The sequence below is a fragment of the Protopterus annectens genome, chromosome 8.part0, assembly GCF_019279795.1.
Source record: "Protopterus annectens isolate FY-2018-M chromosome 8.part0, PAN1.0, whole genome shotgun sequence".
Classification (NCBI taxonomy): Eukaryota; Metazoa; Chordata; order Ceratodontiformes; family Protopteridae; genus Protopterus; species Protopterus annectens.
The window spans coordinates 172,225,786-172,244,189 of NC_056741.1; the positions used below are offsets into that span (position 1 = coordinate 172,225,786).

General features: G+C 37.4%; 1 protein-coding gene across 1 annotated transcript in view; it reads left to right on the forward strand.

The window, feature by feature from the left end:
* Positions 1-4,613: 4,613 nt before the first annotated feature.
* The window catches only part of LOC122808691 (alpha-2-macroglobulin-like protein 1), a 380,174-nt gene continuing 366,383 nt past the window's right edge, over positions 4,614-18,404 (forward strand). The window contains exon 1 of the mRNA XM_044079679.1: positions 4,614-4,661. Within this exon, the coding sequence (XP_043935614.1) occupies positions 4,646-4,661 (16 nt within the window). The 5' untranslated portion in view covers positions 4,614-4,645. The remainder of the gene's footprint in view (positions 4,662-18,404) is intronic.

Consider the following 18,404-nt stretch of genomic DNA (forward strand, 5'->3'; position numbering starts at 1 on the left):
AATATGTATATTTGCTTGTTCTTTTAGTATATCTTTGTATCTGTAAAAATGTTTTGTTTGTTTCTTATGTGATCCTATTCACTCATGCCTGCAAATGGTCCATTGAGCTCAGTGCACTAGCCCGGTAAACAAATATAAATAAATAAAATAAAAAATAAATAAACACACTTGCCAAGTGTATTTTTTGTGGCTAGTCATACATGGCTATTAATATATGCTGGCCAACCTAAAGCATTTTTCTTTTAAGGGGATTTTCAAAGTCAAAGTCAAAATATATGTTGTTGCCATTTAGAAATACATGTGTAACCTAAACAAAATGTCATGCATCATCTCAATTCTTGAGATTACAAAGGAAAATGAAACAACACATACAAATAGAGGAATAAACATAACTAACAAATACAATACTGCTCCCAATACATGATAGAAAGAACAGAGACATTTACCAACACATATATGAAAAAAATACCCCCCCTGAGTTAAATTAACTACCCTATTTAAAGTAATACAAAACACACTACAGATTGAAATGCCCACGTTATTTGTCTAATATTGCACTTGAGTGAGGAAAAGGAAGAAATAATATATAAAGCTGGACAACAAGAGGCTGGGAGCAAGGGTGAAACATACCCATGTAAGACAACAAGAGGCTGGGGGAAGGGTGAACTAAATGAAGAAGAAGCTGTAGAAGAAGAAAAAATATGAAGAGGAAAAAATGAGAAGAGAGACTACATGCAGGAAGAGAGGTCAGGAGAAGGGACTGATACTAATATTTTTGAAGTTCAAGCCAATGAAAAATCCAGTTCTGAGAATCAAGGATTATTTTTACATAAACCTAGGAAAAATATTCAACCAGGGAAAGAGTAAAAATAAGAAAATGAAAAATTTGAAAATATTTCCCCTAAATTTAAAAAGAAGGGAAAACAATTTTAGAGTACTGTCAGTAAATGTGAACAGTACTATTTACAACAAACCAGTGAAAATGCCAGATATAACACTGATAAGGATGAGAAGGTTATCTGTTGTCGATGTGAGAGGGAGAAAACATGTTTATATAATTATAACACTATATGTATATATAACTAGGAAAGGAAGAGAAAAACTGTTTCATCAAATATTAGATTATGTGGTGGTTAACATGAAAAATATAATTGCAGGGCGCTTTAACTGGAATTTAAAGGGGAAATGTAAAAAGAAAGGGACATAAGTGATAAAATGAGTTAAATTAGCTGTGGGGAACAAAAATCAGTGGACTTACAGAAGGGGCCACTGAAATTGATTGTTTTGCTTTATTGGAGGGCTTGGGGTAGAAGATGTTGATTCAGTTATGATAGGTTTTTCAGACCATTTATCAGTATGGATGGAGGTGAGAATATATTAAAACAGGAAAGGGCATAAATAGAATAAATGAGAAATTATAGGAAGAAATTGGAGAGTGGGAAGTATTGCAGTTATGGAAGGATCATATAACAACAAAGGATTTCTATAAAAAATGGTCTGAATGGTGGATTGAATTTAAAAACTATCAAACAGGTTTTTTTTTTCAATGGCAGGATAGTGTAACAATGGAAAAGAAAGTGAAGCATGAGAAAATACATAGAAATGTATTTGGGAATTCAGAAAATAATACAAGAGAGTATTATGACATTGAAAAAAGAAATAAAAGAAATCACAAACAAATTAAGGCATTATTATGCAGAGATATTTACAAAGGAGAGGGGAGCAAGTGTATATATATTTGGGGGAAATAGTAAAGGAGGATGTTAATTTAATGAGGGCAATGAAACATTTAAAAAGAGAGGTAAAAATAAATCAAGTGCAAATTAATTATAAGTATTGTAGTGTAAAGTGTGGAAAATATGTATAAGAGTAAAAATAAGTGAAATAAAGGAGACTGAAAAGTAAAAAAAAAAATCTTGAATGATTTAAGGAAAATTTTGAAAAATAAATTACTATTAGTGAATTGGAGGAAGTACTTAGGAAAGTAAATGTTGATTCATTATCAGACCTAGATGGTACAGTATATGGAATGTAGAAGACATTAATAGATTGGCAAAGAGAGTGTTATATAAATGTACTGAATGAATGTTTGAAGGAAGGGTTTGTGTATGCAGGGTTATGAAGTGGGGTATTAAAATTTGTATACAAGAAAGATGAAAAGAATGAAATAAAAATGATATATAGCAGTATAGTGGCCATTGATAAGAAGACATTATGGATGAGGCAAATTATGAATTGTCTGAATGGGTGTTTAAAAGAAATAGGAATGAGAATGAATAAAGATAAAAGTAAGGGTTGGGTGACATGGTAAAACTTGAGGGTGTGTAATTTTAAATGAATAAAGTATTTTGCTATGAATATAATTTGGGAAAAATGTAGTTGTGATGCAGTGGGAGTAACTGATAAAAGAATGAAAAAAATATGTCTTCTGTGTAAAACATATAAATTAGTATTCAGGAAAAGATTTATCTGGTGAATTCTGTACGGGAAAATAGCATACATGGCAAATATTTATATGAGCCCAGAAAATATATAAAGGAAATTATACAATTTCTGTTTTATTTCATGTGGGGTTCAAGAATAAACTCTATGAAAAGAGGTGTGTTGTATATGAGTGACGATGGAGGGGGATTGGGTTTACTAAATCTAGTTGTTTAAACTTGTATAGCATATTAAAGAGGGTAAAGGAAAGGAATGAGAAATAAATTGCAGGAACGTTTAAATGTAAGTACAAAAGCTCTGGGAGATGATGAGACTAGGAAAAAAGAAAAAGAATATGTAAATAAAGAAATTAAAAATTATCAAGACAAAATACATGTAAAATACAAATTAATGATATAGAGAAAGGTAGAATGATGTGGTATATTACTGTGATGAAACAATATTATACAAATCCATGAGAAAATGTACCAGAAGAAATGATTAAAGCCATTAAAGTAAAGACAAAGTGAAGTACTAAGATAATAGAGTGTCAGGATTACATACGGAGACTTGTAATAAATAAACTAGTTACCAGTAAAGGGGAATCTGCCAAAGAAAAAGAAAATTGAAAGAGTGTGTTTATTTTTTGGGGAGGAAGAAACACCAGAGAATGTTTTTGAAATGTGAAACAGTGGTGAAACTCTGAAAAAAGTTGAGTGAAGAAAACTTTTTTGAGACTATTAATGATATAAGTATTATAGATAATAATATAACTATGTATACTTATAAGAACAAGAAGAAAGAATAAGTGAGAAAGGGAGATACATATTTATTTTGGGTTCAGGCGCCTAGGCAGCGAGACATTTCCCTACGATACATTTTGGCTGGGGTCACATGGCTGAAATAACATTCAGCTGCAGAGAAATATGTCTGTTTGCAAATTCCCTGTGGGCAAAGAGAAGAATGTGTTGTCATACCTACAACTTCAATAACCAAATGCACAGGGGGAAAACAAACAGCCATATTTCTCTGCAGCTGAATGTTACTTCAGCCATGTGTCCCCAGCCAAAATGTATCGCAGGGAAATGTCTCGCTGCCTAGGCGCCTGAACCCATTTATTTTATATAATATGGGTTATTTGGAATGAAAAATTGAGTGAAATTTTGTCAAGTGGGAAATGGATTTTGACAGATACATTGTGAAAAAAGGAGTGGAGGCCAACTAAGAAAGAATAACAATGAAGATGTTAGAAGAAAAATGATAAATAGTAAAAAAGAAATGTGTGTATGTGTGCCTGTAAATATGCAGAGTTTGTTACTATGTAAATAAAATAACACACTCAGTGCAGCACCACCCTAGTATATATATATATATATATATATATATATATATATATATATATATATATATATATAGAGAGAGAGAGAGAGAGAGAGAGATATTTTTATTAATATGGCTTTGATATGATGTCACATATTCAATGTCATTTTGGAAGTGCTACAATCACAAAAGTTACTTGATATTATCAGTTCATTTTATGCTCTAAACTATCTTGCTCAGCAAGCCATTTTTGAAATGTGAGAATAAGTCTAATCCTTTTAGAATATGTACTGTCTGCATATTAGATACGAGATATTAAAAACTAAAGAAAAAGCAATAGAAATAAATAAATACATAACAAATACTGATATCACAAAATGCATGAGCATTTACTTGTCAGTGTCCTACTGATGATTCTTTCATAAATTGGTTTGACCCTATAATGCAATTTGCTTCCTGAATTACAAGCATCAAACCTGCAGTCTAAGTTTAGGATTTAGATGGCATTTTTAAGATTAGCTTTTATAACAGCATCATTACTGAAATGAGCTGATCAAATCTGAATAATATTATATAATGTCTAATTTCAATTAATGTTCCTTTTACTAATTTTCATGGTCGTTTATCAGATTTATCTGTCACTGTACATGATATATAGCACTTTTTTCAGAAAATGCTCATTAATAATAGTCAAGAATTTATTATTTCCTGAATAATATTATATAATGTCTAATTTCAATTAATGTTCCTTTTACTAATTTTCATGGTCGTTTATCAGATTTATCTGCCACTGTACATGATATATAGCACTTTTTCAGAAAATGCTCAATAATAATAGTCAAGAATTTATTATTTCTTTTCCTTTCAGCCCGAAGGGATCCTTGTGGAACTTTCCAAAAGCTCAATGATATGTACAAACAGTAAGGAAATCATTTATATTTGCAAAATTAACTTTTATTGTTTTATATGTCTCTTCTTTGTTTTATTTCTTCACTTAAACCAAAAATGTTAAACTTTTACCTTAGGGGTTGACGAATGTCACACTATAAAACTGAGTTATAAGTCTGCTATAATGGCACTAACACACAATTTATTTAAATTCCTAACTTTAGATTGCTGGCAAACTTTTTTGTATAAGGAAATCAAATATTGGAAATACGATTTAAAATTGATAAATTTATAAGGTACATTCTAAGACTTTTTATGCAGTGTCTGAATATGTGGCAGCATACATGGAAAGCGCTTGTTCTTTTCTTCATACATAAATAAATAAATATATTAGAAGGTTGTAATTGTATTGGTGGTAGCCCTGTTCTGGGCTATATCACAAAACTTCATGTTGAATTGTTTGTTTTCACTTTCTATCATTTGCTCACACTGGAATGTTTTGTGAGTAATCCTTGTCCTGTAAGAACCATCTCTAAAAACACTGAAGCTAAGATGCAACATAACATACCATGGAATTCTTACCTTCTACTCCAGACAATCCAACAAGAAAACAATCAGTTAGTAAGTCTGACTAGGAGATTTTCCTAACGTAACTCAAGAATATTCAGAAACAAAACAGCTAAAGGCAAATAACTGAAGTAGGTCACACTTCATTTGAAAAATTGTTTTTAAAAAATAGTAGAAATAGATCAAGTCCTAATAGCAATCATGAATAAGATGTGAAACGCTGCTTGCTCAATAGAAGATATGAAGAGAGTCATCCGAGACATCAACAACAAAGTCAGTGATATTGTTTCCAAGAGTCATGGAATGTGAAGGCAAACAAATGTGTTTCCATATAGAATGAAATGTCTTGACACTAAAAGGAACTATTTGGAAGGATGGTCTAGAAGCAACTAAATTTTAATATTTAATATTTAATTTACCTAACAAATTAAAAAGACTAATCTCTGATTTATTTTGTTCAAAAGATTCTTCTTAAAATATTTGGGCCATCAGAACATGGTCTCCACTGAAAATATATCATATAACACACACACACACACACACACACGTGTGTGTGTGTATATATATATATATATATATATATATATACATATATATATATATATATATATATACATATATATATATATATATATATATATATATATATATATGAGCAAACCACAGAACACTCCACGGGATAAATGTCTCACCACTAGTGTAAAGTATGATAATAAATCCAAGAAAAGTCCAAGCAGCAGAGACAACCATGCAACACCAAAAAACCTCCAGAAACTCAATGTAAGATGAATATGTCTTTAATGTGTACACTGGTAAGCGCTTTCACTTATAGCTTCCTCAGACCATCAACAGAATACCAAGATACAATTCATCTCTCTAATATACTAAGAAGCAACCAACCAACATGTTCATGCAATTAACCAATTTATGAAAATGCAACATCTCCCTAATAAAAAATAAATAAAACAGTCTATATCATATCTATACCTATAACCATAAGAATAAATAAAATATGTATATCTTTACATAGCAGCATTCAAATTTATAAATATATGGCATGAAATTAAGAGATGATGAGAAACATTTATAATATTCTAATTTAATAAATGAGGTAATAGACCTAACCAACATGCAGTCTCCTGGATTTTAGGAAGGGCTTTAATGTGGCTCTCTCATTAAGACCTCTACCTCTGTCAGCCTTGAACCTTAAGATTCATTTCATTTCCCTTCCCTACCAGGGCATGGACCTGGTTTTTGTTACTCTAGACGTCCAGTCCCTGTTCACTGTCATTCCTAATATAACAGGTGTTGACTCTGTTAAACAATATTTGATCAGATATAGTGAGTATGGGGAGAGACATATAAATCTGATATATCTGTTCCTGGATGTCATCGAGAACAATGTCTTCCTCTTTGATCAGGTCATGCATTTACAGTGAGATGGCATAGCTATGGGCACGTCATGTGCCAATAGCTATGCCAACATGTTCTTGGTCCTCTGGGAGGAGGACAAGTTGTTCCCTATGGATGCCTTCAGGAGATACGTTCCCTTCTATTGTCATTTTGTGGATGATGTTTTTTCGTTTGGACTGGGACATGGATGGGTTGACAACACTGGTCATGAACATGAATAGGATGACTGACTATTTGAAGTTCACCATGGCATCCTCTCATAGTAGGATAGAGTATTTGGATGTATATATTGAAAGGTTGGATAGTGGACTTATTAACACCGATGTCTAGAGAAAAAAGTGTCATAGGAACACCCTGTTACACAGGCGCAGTATGCATCCCCAGTATGTATTTAAAAACGTGGTCAAAGGACAAGGGATGCGGGTTTCCCAACTCACTGCCTCTGATGTGGGGTACCAGGTACTGTCCTGTTCTTTGCTGTTGCAACTCCTTTCTTTGCTTATTTTTTTAGCCAACCAGTATTCCTTCCTAGCTTGATCTGTCTTTTCTATCTCCCACTTTTTCCTGCACTCCTTCTTTCTTTTGATCACTTCCTGGACTTTTGCATTCCACCACCACCTTTCCTTATGTACGTTATTTCTATAATTGACATGGCCACATATCTGCTCTGCAGTCCTCACACATGCTGTTTTGAGATGCTGTCATGTTTCTTCATCTCCACCTATTTCCTCATCTTTTTGAGGTGCTATCGCCCTGAGTAATTCCTTGAACTGTTGTGCTTTCTCTCTAGTCAACTTCCTGGTCTTCAGCCTGATCTCTGTTGAAATTAGTGACTTCTCTGACCACTGCTTGCAGCTGATTGTGGCAACCAGTAGTTTATGCTGTGGGCTGACTGTTTCAATGAGAATTACTCTGCAATCACTGATTCTACCCCATTGCCCTTTACTTACTAGGAAGAAGTCCACCTGAGTTCCATGCTGGCCACTCTTGTATGTTATCTTATGACTGTCTCTCTTTCTGAGCCATGTGTTGGCTACTATCAAGCCATTTGCCAGTCAAAAGTCTAGAATGGCCTCTCCTTCTTTTTTCCTGTTGCCCCATCCATGTAGACCCAAGCAGTCCTCATATCCTAATCTCTCTATCCCGATATGTGCATTTAAGTCTCTCATTAGAAGAGCTATTCCCAAACACAAAAGTACTGTTCAGTCTCAGCCTTACCACAGGATATGTACCCAAAGAGTGGCGTACAGCAACAGTGGTCCCTCTCCACAAAGGTGGTGCCTCAATGGATCCTGGAAACTATTGCCCCATAAGCCTGACTAGCTTGGTCTGCAAAGCTATGGAAAGGATCATCATGGACCTCATAAAAAACGATATTGGGGACCTACAGACACTGGATCCTACCCAGTTCGGCTTTGTTAAGGGCAGATCCTGCCTCTTAAACCTGGTCAATTTCTTTGAAACAGTCACCAAGGCCATTGACGAGGGGAAGGTGGTCCACACAGCCTACCTGGACCTCGCAAAAGCCTTCAATACAATACCCCACTCGGGCATTATAGATAAGCTCACCAGCTTAAACATAAACCCCTATGTCACTAGATGGGTTGCAAACTGGCTCAAGGACAGAACCCACATGGTTAGAATTGCTGGAGCCATGTCAGACTCTAAACCAGTTACAAGTGGCATCCCACAAGGCTCAGTCCTGGGACCTCTCTTGTTCGGTATATATTTCTCGGAGGTACAGGCAAACACGGAAGGACTGTGGCTGACCAAGTTCGCAGATGACTGCAAACTGGGCGCTATAATCGACTCTCCAGCCGACACAAGCATCCTCCAAAAGGGCCTCATAGAAACAGACAAATGGTGCCAGAGCCATGGCCTCAAGCTAAACACCAAAAAGTGTATAGTCATCCCCTTTGGCAAAAACAAAGTGCTCACAAATTACCACATAGGTGGTAATCCATTAAGTACGGAAGAAGTCATTAGGGACCTGGGGACCCAAGTTGATAGCAATCTCTCATTTGACAACCGCATGGCCAAAGTGGTTAGAAAAACATTTTATATAGACCACCTAATCATGAAGGGATTCACATCTAGATCAGGGGAGGTCATCGTGCCTCTTTACTCATCCCTCATCAGGCCCATAATTGAGTACAATGCCCCTTTTGGGATGTACCTTACCAGACACCTGCAGCAACTGGAAAGCCCCCAAAAGTACCTCACCAAGAGGATCAAAGGGCTCAAACAGATGCCATATGCTGCCCGGTTAAAGAAACTCCAGCTCTACTCAGTGGCATACCGCCTGCTCAGAGGCGATCTGTGCCTGATGTATAAAGCCATGTCCAACCCGGAATTAATGGACATGCTGCACCTCAGAAAATCCAAATCCCATCGAGCTACGTGCTCAGAGACTTGAACCTCAGCACTGAAATAAATAGGACATGCTGGAGGGACAGATTCATAACCCAGAGGCTCCCTTCACTCTGGAATAAAATCCCAGTCCAGGTTAGGCAGAGTCCCTCATTGACTCTCTTCAAGAGGAATCTTGATGAGTGGATGGGGGATCGTAGGTTTACCCCGGGTATCACTTCTGTGTCACTGTTAGACAGAGGCACAGTATACTAACCTCGAAAAAGGGCATAGCAAAATTAATTTTAAAATGGGTGGCGAAAGCCAAACACACTCTGGCTAGGCTTATAAATGCCCTAGGGCAGATAGCCTAGTATGAACCTATGAACCTATGAACCGGTATAAACACCAATTCATGTTGTCCTGCTTTATCTCATAGATCCTGCAACTGCTGTATGAATGCACTCTTTTACTGACTGTCACAACTCTGCTATGGGACATAGGCCGAGATTATGAATACTGCCCTATCATTACACTGGAGTCTGATTGCCATGAGTCTGTTATTAATTCTAGTAACATCCCTTACTGCCAACTGAAGTGTCTCTCAACACAGTTCTGACACCGTTTCTAGCCTTTCCTTCTCCTGAGTAGTAGACTCTGGATCCCAAACCAAGTGGCTTTACTGCATTGCCTCCATCTTTTTGCTTAGATGCATAAGATGTTGTCAAAGGAAAAATCAACTTCAAAAAGATCAATACACGGCAGGTTCAGGTTAAGGCACTTTAATCTTGCAGCAAGGAGACAAAAACGTGCTAATACAGAGTTTGTCTAACTAAAATCAGGAAGTGAAGCCATTCTTCTACTAAGCTGACGTAACAAATCACAAGTTCTTTCAATATTATTTCATAGCAGCTGTTTGTCCATGATTTTCTGCTGGCACATCAAGTTTATGAAAAAACTTCCTAAGAAAAACAACGTGGCCTTGATGACCACCGGTCAGATACAACTTCTCACTATGCAATGTTACCATTCAAGGTACTATGGCTAATTTGAGCACAAAGCAAGTACAGATTATACTTCATTTCTTCAAACAATCATTGTTTAACTGTATCTAGTTTCTCTGCAGCTGTGCATGTTCTCATAACACAAACAGAGCTGATTGTTCAAGTTCAGTAACATTATAGAAAACAGTATTGTTCTATTCATTAATTTCCTGACCTAGCAGATAATCACCTGCTTCTCAGTATATTTCCAAAATGCATAAACATGAATCTTGCTGTGCTAGCAAATACTAGGTCAGAGAGCATCTTGCAGTTTCAGAAAGGATATTGTCATTTTAGAAAAGCATCTTGAAGTTTCATACAAAACTAAGCTGTGCATAAAATAGAATGAAATGTGTTAACCCTTTTTGCTTCTAATAAGCACTAAACACATACATTAATACATATTTTTCTGGCATTTCCCCCTGTTAATACTTTTTATTCTACTTTCAAAAGCATAAACAGTTTGCTTCTTCTCCTAACTTCTTCTGTTCAAGATTTGCAGTTAAGAGAGTCATTCGGTTTAAACTTATGAAAGTGTTTAATTTTTCAACAATTCTTCAATTTCAGTACTTTGATATAAAGTCTCAGAAACTGACATGTCTATAAAATTTTTGATTAATCTTTTCATGCAGGGAATACCACAACAAACACACACTCCCAATAGGAGTAATCCCACACAAATGGCAATCAGGATGTTCATTAGGATGCTACCCCACCCCCCAAACAAATTCTGGAAAAAGTCCGTCAATGGGTTTGGGCCTGGTTTGGTCATGGCCTACACTTGCTGAATCACCTCAAGATGGTCGTTTATCTCATGCTGGTTGTCAGGAATATACAAACAGCAATCCTCTTTTCTTAAAGCACACGTACCACCTTTCGCCGCTAGGGTGAAGTCAAGAGCCATGCGGTTTTGAAGCACCACAGTTCTCATAGTGTTTAGTTCATCAGTCATTAATTCGAAAGCAGAAAAAGTTGCATTACTCATTACTTTGAGAAGTTTGGACAGTTTTCTCAGCTCCCAAATCGATTTCACTGCGCCATATGCAGGGGCTATACCTGCCCACGATATAATAGTGTCACTCAAGTCCATGTATGTCAGTTTATCTTTGTTTTTCATGGAATTATGGTTTCTCCAGCCTGCTTCGATTCGTCCCACTGGATTTTCAGGCCTTTTGATTGGATTTCTGGTTTTCTTGGTGACCTCTCTGACGTTTCAAATTCTTTCCTGAGGCAAGACTGCAGTGTGTCGTATGGCCGGAACCAGGTAACCCAAAAAACAACTGCCGGACCAGTTCTCAGGTAACCATTTGTATGCCTTTTTTCCACAAACAAAATAACATTTCTCTACTGTAGTATTAATATACACTTGCCCTGCATGAAACATTTTCTTATCAATAATAGATAGTTGTTTAAAAAGAACAGGATTACGTTGTATCTCATCAATCATTTTGTGTATCGACTCAAGATATGAGTCATAGTTTGCATCACAGATATAACCTGCATTTATTGGCTTTGGTATAACATTTGTAAGGAACAGTCACATTACAATTACTCCAACCTACCTGAACAGTATCATTTTTGTAAAAACACACAATTCCCTTTTGTGTAACAGGCAGGTACAATGCTATTTTGTCTTGTGATTTTACAGTTGTAGTATCAAAAATCAAATTTTCCCAGGTTTCATTGACCCCTAGGGGGACAGCAGTCATTAATAATCCCCCGTATGCTGTTGGTATAGCTGTGCAAATCCAGCAATTTGAAACATTAAAAGTTTCAGCATACACATATTTAATTGCTTGGTAAGTGTTAAAGCTCGGATGCCGGTCTATGAGTGATTCACGTTTATTCAGTTCAGCTCGTGTGGCTGGAAAAAGGAAAGGCCACAGCAAAAAAATCATTGTTATCAGCATGGTTAACAGGATGATCATGCAATACTTCTGGGGTTGTTCTGCATTCCTGTTTTCTCTATATCTGGTCATTTTGTTCTTGTTGTGTAACAGTAACTAGGGTTTTGTCCAGTTCAAAGTTCTTAACCAGTTTACAGTGTGTCATATGAATCCAGGACACTCGCCCTGCAATCTTGATTGCAGTGGGTGTTGACAGTAGCACTTGGTATGGCCCTTCCCACTTCGGTGTTGTCCAATTCTTTCTCTTGATGACCTTCGCCCAGACCCACGTGCCTGGGACTACTGCTGCTTCCGATGGTCTGGTTTGTTCTTTATCTGAAACAGAATTTAACTGCAAAAGTTGTTTATTACATTATTAAGTCGTCTCATGTATTCTGCAAGTGAACTGTCAGCCTCCTGGTCTGCAGGCATGAGAGGTTTCCACTGAGGTATATAATATGCCCTCCCAAACAGTATTTCAAAAGGAGTTAACCCTTTTGCATTTGGAACAGTTCTCATACTCAACAGTGCCAGAGGCAGGCAGTGCACCCAGTTCTTTTGTATTTCACTCATTAATTTCCTAAGCTTATTTTTCAAAATTCCATTATGCCTCTCTACTAATCCTGCAGATTGTGGGTGGTATGCACAATGGTTCTTCAAGGAAATTCCGAAATATCGACTCAACTGTTGTATAGTTTGATTTACAAAGTGTGTGCCATTGTCACTATAGATCTTTTCCGGTATGCCAAATCTAGGAATAATTTCTTTAACAAAAACTTTCGCAACGGTAGCGGCATCTGGATTTTTAGCTGGAAAAGCTTCCACCCATTTGGAAAACATATCTATAATGACAAGACAATACTTCTTATTTTCACATTTGTTTAGTTCTATGAAATCTATACAAATAGTATGGAACGGGTATGGTGGTGTAGGGAAACTCCCTTGCTTAGGCTTCAATGCCCCTTGTGCATAATGTTTATTACAAACATGACATGCCGCACAAAAATTTTTAGTGTAGTTTATAAACCCATATGTTGTAAACACTCGATTCACTAACTGTACCATCCCCCCTGTTGAGACATGGCACTGCCCATGGCTCAACAAAGCTGCATATCTAAACAAGTTAGATGGCAATATCGGTTTTCCTTCTTTGGAGATGTACAGCCCTTTCTCAAGAATTGCTCCATGTTTTATCCATTTCTGTTTTTCTACATTTGTAGTAAGTGTCTACATTGTTTTCAACATTTCTAAATCTAAAATCTCAGAGGGTTGTAATTCCTCACTCAAAAGAAATACTTCTGAAGCTGAAGCTGCCTGTTTTGCAGCTGTGTCAGCTCTCACATTACCTTTTGAAATCCTATCTTATTGCTTGGTATGAGCTACGCATTTACAAATAGCTACTTTCTGAGGTAACTGAATAGATTCTAACAAATCCAAAATAAACTGTGCATGATTAATTGGTTTGCCAGTAGATGTTATCATTCCTCTATTCTTCCACTGTTGCGCAAAAACATGTACAGTAGAAAAAGCGTACTGGCTATCAGTAAAAATATTCACACATTTACCCTTTGCTAAGGTACATGCCCATGTCAAGGCAATCAATTCTGCTGCTTGTGCAGATAAATTGTGTGGTAAAATTTCACTTCTAAAATCTCAGTATCAGAAACTATTGCATATCGTACTAGATTCTGTCCTGTGGGACCCCTTTTGTGTGAGCCATCCATGTAATATGTCACCTTGGCATCATCCAAGGGAACATCCGTGAGATCTTTTCTAGGTAGTGTCTTTTGCTCAATCTCCTGCAGGCAGCTGTGTGGTGTGCCATCCGCAGGGGTTGGGAGCAAGGTAGACGGATTCAAAGTTGTACACCATTCAATTGTCATGTGAGGTTGGCTCAATAGTATAGTCATACAGGAAAGATGCCTAGCAGGAGAAAGATATGCTACTTTTTCTTGCAGTAAAATAATCGCGACTGCATGAGGCACTCTCAATGTGAGAGGGTGGAACAACACTACTGAGGCTGAAGCCTGCACTGCCATTTCAGCTGCGACTACTACTTGTACACAGTGGGGCAGGGATCGCGCCACTGGGTCCAGCTGTGATGAATAGTAAGCTATGGGACGTTGCTTGTCCCCATGTTGCTGTGTCAATACTGATGTCATATAACCTTGCTTACAATCTACGGTTTGGAAAAAATGTTTATGATAGTTTGGTAGTCCTAAAACTAATGAGGATGCTATCAATTGTTTTAATCTACAGAAAGCTGACTCTGCTTCTGGTGTCCATTGTAATAAATCTTGTGCTGCCATAGGCTTCTTGTATATCAAGTCAGTCAATGGAGCAGATTCCAAAGCATAGTTCAGAATCCAACTCCGACAGAAATTAGTTGTACCCAGGAAGGACATCATTTCCTTCTTGGTAGTCAGTTTGGGTGCTTGTAAAATTGCTATTTTTTTTTCTTCATCTAATATTCTGCCTTCTTTGGATATTACATATCCCAAGTATTTGACCTGCTTTTTCCAAAGCTGCAATTTGTTTTTGTTTACTTTATGTCCTTGAGTGGCTAAAAATTGTAGTAATGCTATGGTATCTTCCCTGCATTCTTGCTGGGTGGGGGCTGCCAGCAGGATATCATCTACATAAAGTAAAATCTGGCTGCCTCTTGGTGGGATAAATCCTGCCAAGTTACTTGCCATTTCTTGTGCAAATATTGTTGGGCTTTCACAATACCCCTGTGGTAGTCTTGTGTATGTGTACCTCTTCCCCTGAAATGTAAATGCAAACCAATGTTGGCTGTCAGGGTGTATCAGTATTGAAAAGAACACATTGCTAATATCTACCACAGAAAAATACTTCTGTTGAGGTTTTAAATAATTCAACAGGGTGTGTGGATCTGGCACCACTGGTGCTCTAGGTATTACTGCGTCATTTACAGCTTGCAAATCTTGGACCATACACCATTCCCTGTTTGCTTTCCTGACAGGAAATAAATGTGTGTTACATGGTGAATTGGGAGATTCTATCAGTACTCCTTCCTTAAGTAAAGCTGCTATTATAGGTTTAATTCCTACTTCTGCATCTTTTCTTAAGGGATATTGTCTCTACTGTGGTCTAAATGCTGATTTTGGCATGATAGTAACTGGTCCTGCTGTACGAATAAGACCTACATCTGATTTTCCTGTTGACCAGAGAGTCTCTGGTATACCTCGTAAGGCATTTTCTTCTTCTAGTAAGAGTGCTACTCAGCTGTCCTCACTTGCCTGCAAGTGTACAGCTGGGTGTGTCTGCGTTATCCAATTCAACTTCTGCTTTTGTACTCCCTGTTCTGATAGTTCTAATTCTGTCTGTTTTTCCCACCTTGTGACTTTTTCTCCTAGGTCTGCCCACTTCACATTCTTGTCTTTAGTCAAACTAACATGTGGTAACCAATTAGATTTATAAAGCGCAAAGAATTCCTGGGGCAATGAACAGCTAACTACACTGTTCCCTTCTGTGTCCCAGTACAGATTATGTAATACTAATCTGTTGGCATGGTTTCTAAACAGTTCTTGCTCATATTCCTTATCAGGTCCTGGTGTGCTACAGTAATATAGAGTATAGTGCAACAAATGCTGTTTATCAGTGTCAAGGGAGGGGGACTTACTGATGGCTACGTTCATCAGTTCTTTGGTTACTGCCCCTGGACCAGTCATAACCAAGTCCTGGCTGTACCAATAAAATGTTTCACCCTCCGGTCGCACTACAAATGTATCCATTTGTCGCTGTGCTTCCATACCCTGCATGGTTGGAACTACTGCTATGCCAAATATCTGCATAAGGTCTCTGCCCAAAAGGTTTACTGGGCATTTTGCAGAAACAACAATTTTGCTTTTCTGGGTCATCCCTGAAACAGGGTCAGTTATTGCTATGTTATGGGAGAGTGGCTCTCAATACAGCTGTCCATTAGCTGCTTTCACTAATATATAATCAAGTGATTCTGAATTTTCTGGTAGTTTGGAAGGATGTATCAGGGTTCATGATGCCCTTGAGTCACACAGAAATTTAACTTCCCTCCCCTCTACCAGAAGTGTAACTTCCAGTTTCGTGTCTGCTAAATAGAGCTCTAGGCTCAATAATGCTAAGTCTAAAATTTCACTTTCTTCACTATCTGTGGTTTCCTGCACTTCCTCTATTTCTTCTGTCACATTCTCTATTCCTTCTATCACATTTGCATTTATCTTTTCTTGGTTATTCCTTTCTAGTGATTCTTGACTATCATATAGTCAGTCCTCACACTCCTTATCTTCCATGGCTACCTTCTTGTTTTGCTTGCAATCCCTTGCTAAATGTCCCTTTTTTCCGCATTTAAAACATTCACCCCTTTTCTTTCTTTCTTCAAACTCTTCTGATCGTTTATCAGATTGTTTGTTTCCCTAGACATTTTTCTTGCCCTTTTTTCCCGATTGTACTACAAACACTTTGGCTCCGTCTTCTACAGCAAATACTTGGGTTTTCTTTTTTTTTTTTGTTATTAAAATGCCTTTCGGCATGTCTTGCATATTCAAGTAATGACTGTAATCTACTTGTATGGTGATCTACCATGTGCTTTGTAATAAAGCTGTTAATGGGTGCAATACTGCCTTTCAAAAATGCATTCTTTAGCTGCTGCTCATATGGGGAATCATGTGTCTGGTCTTCAGGTACCTGCATTCCACAATGGTTATTAAAACATTCTAATAATCTAGCATAATATCTATCAACTGTTTCACTTTCCTGTTGGATGCATTGATTAATGCAAGTCCAGTATGCCCTAGGCTTCCATTTCTCAGAGATTCGGTCTGTCAGACCTTTCACTCTGTTATCCAACTCTGCGTTGCTATGTGGAAGTGGCTTGTGCTCTGCGTCACAGGGATTCCAGTTGCCACTGATCATGTGCCAGTCTGGACCTACGATCTGTCTGACTACTTTTTCTACTTCTTCTCCATTTAAATGGTAACTTAACCTCATGCCCTGCAAGTCTTCTAAGAATTTTCTAAAATTAACGTTTGGATGGGGTATTCCCTCTGTGGCTTTCCAGATATCTTCCGGTGTCCACGGTCTATATACTAGGAGAGTTGGGTCCTGCCCTTCCTGTCCTGCCTGAGGATTTGGTACATCTATGAGCAGACACATTTCTTCTTCACTCATAGCTCGTGAATTTTCATTTATTTCATATTCAACATCCCCTCTCAAGTTACGTGTTCGAGACCTAGTCTAGATGGGATCTCTGACAAACGGTTTTGGCTTCGCGGGGACAGCCGGATATAGCAGAGGTGGACCAACTTGTCCACCCGCTTCATATTCTGGCAAGGGAAGTGGAGGAGGTGGAGGGGCTGATGCTATTACCAAGTTATTGTCCTCTTTATCTAGAAACATTGTTTTTGAATTATTACTCTTTTGTTCCCTACGGTTCGCTTCCTCAATCCACCTGTGTGCCTGAGGAATGCCTAAATGACTTTGCTTTTTTACCTGACCTCTTACGTCAATTTTAAGCTGTTTGACAAGTTTAATAAGCGAGGATTTTTCTAATTTGCCATCAAATTCATATTTATTAACCCATTTTGTATAGTACCTAACATTGTTGGCATGTTGTAATTGCATATATTTTGCATCTTCAGTTAATGGTGGCTCTTGGGATCTTTTTGTGCACTTATTTCCCATTTTATTTTAACCTTTGAGTTGTTACGTAACCCTTCTTATTTTACGTGGTACCACGATTTTTCTCTTTTTTCACAGTTTATCTAGAATAACTGCCTTACCTATTCTGTTTCCCTGATCTATGACAAGACTGCAATCTTCCTGTCCCTGACTTGTACAAAACAAATCTCCTGACAGATGACACAAATCAAGTCCCTGATCTAAAACAGAAAAAAAGGTAAATCTCACCTTACCTGAGCCTCCGTGATTGGCCGTCTCCGGTTCGTACAATAACTCGTCCTCCAGTCACAGATCAGAACAGTGGCTAGCCTCTTTTGGACGACAATTCAGTCGGAGGTGTTTCAGGGCAGAAGAACTGATGTGGTCTCTTCCCCATACAGTTTCATGCCACCTGGCCCATCTGACCTGAGGCGAAGTGAGAGTTTCCGGTCCGAAGGACCAATCTGTCAAAGGAAAAATCAACTTCAAAAAGATCAATACACGGCAAGTTCAGGTTAAGGCACTTTAATCTTGCATCAAGGAGACAAAAACGTGCTAATACAGAGTTTGTCTAACTAAAATCAGGAAGTGAAGCCATTCTTATACATTTCTTACAAGACATTGCCTACTAAGCTGACGTAACAAATAACAAGTTCTTTCAATATTATTTCATAGCAGCTGTTTGTCCATGATTTTCTGCTGGCACATCAAGTTTATGAAAAAACTTCCTAAGAAAAACAACGTGGACTTGATGACCATCAGTCAGATACAACTTCTCACTATGCAATGTTACCATTCAAGGTACTATGGCTAATTTGAGCACAAATCAAGTACAGATTAATTTCTTCAAGCAATCACTGTT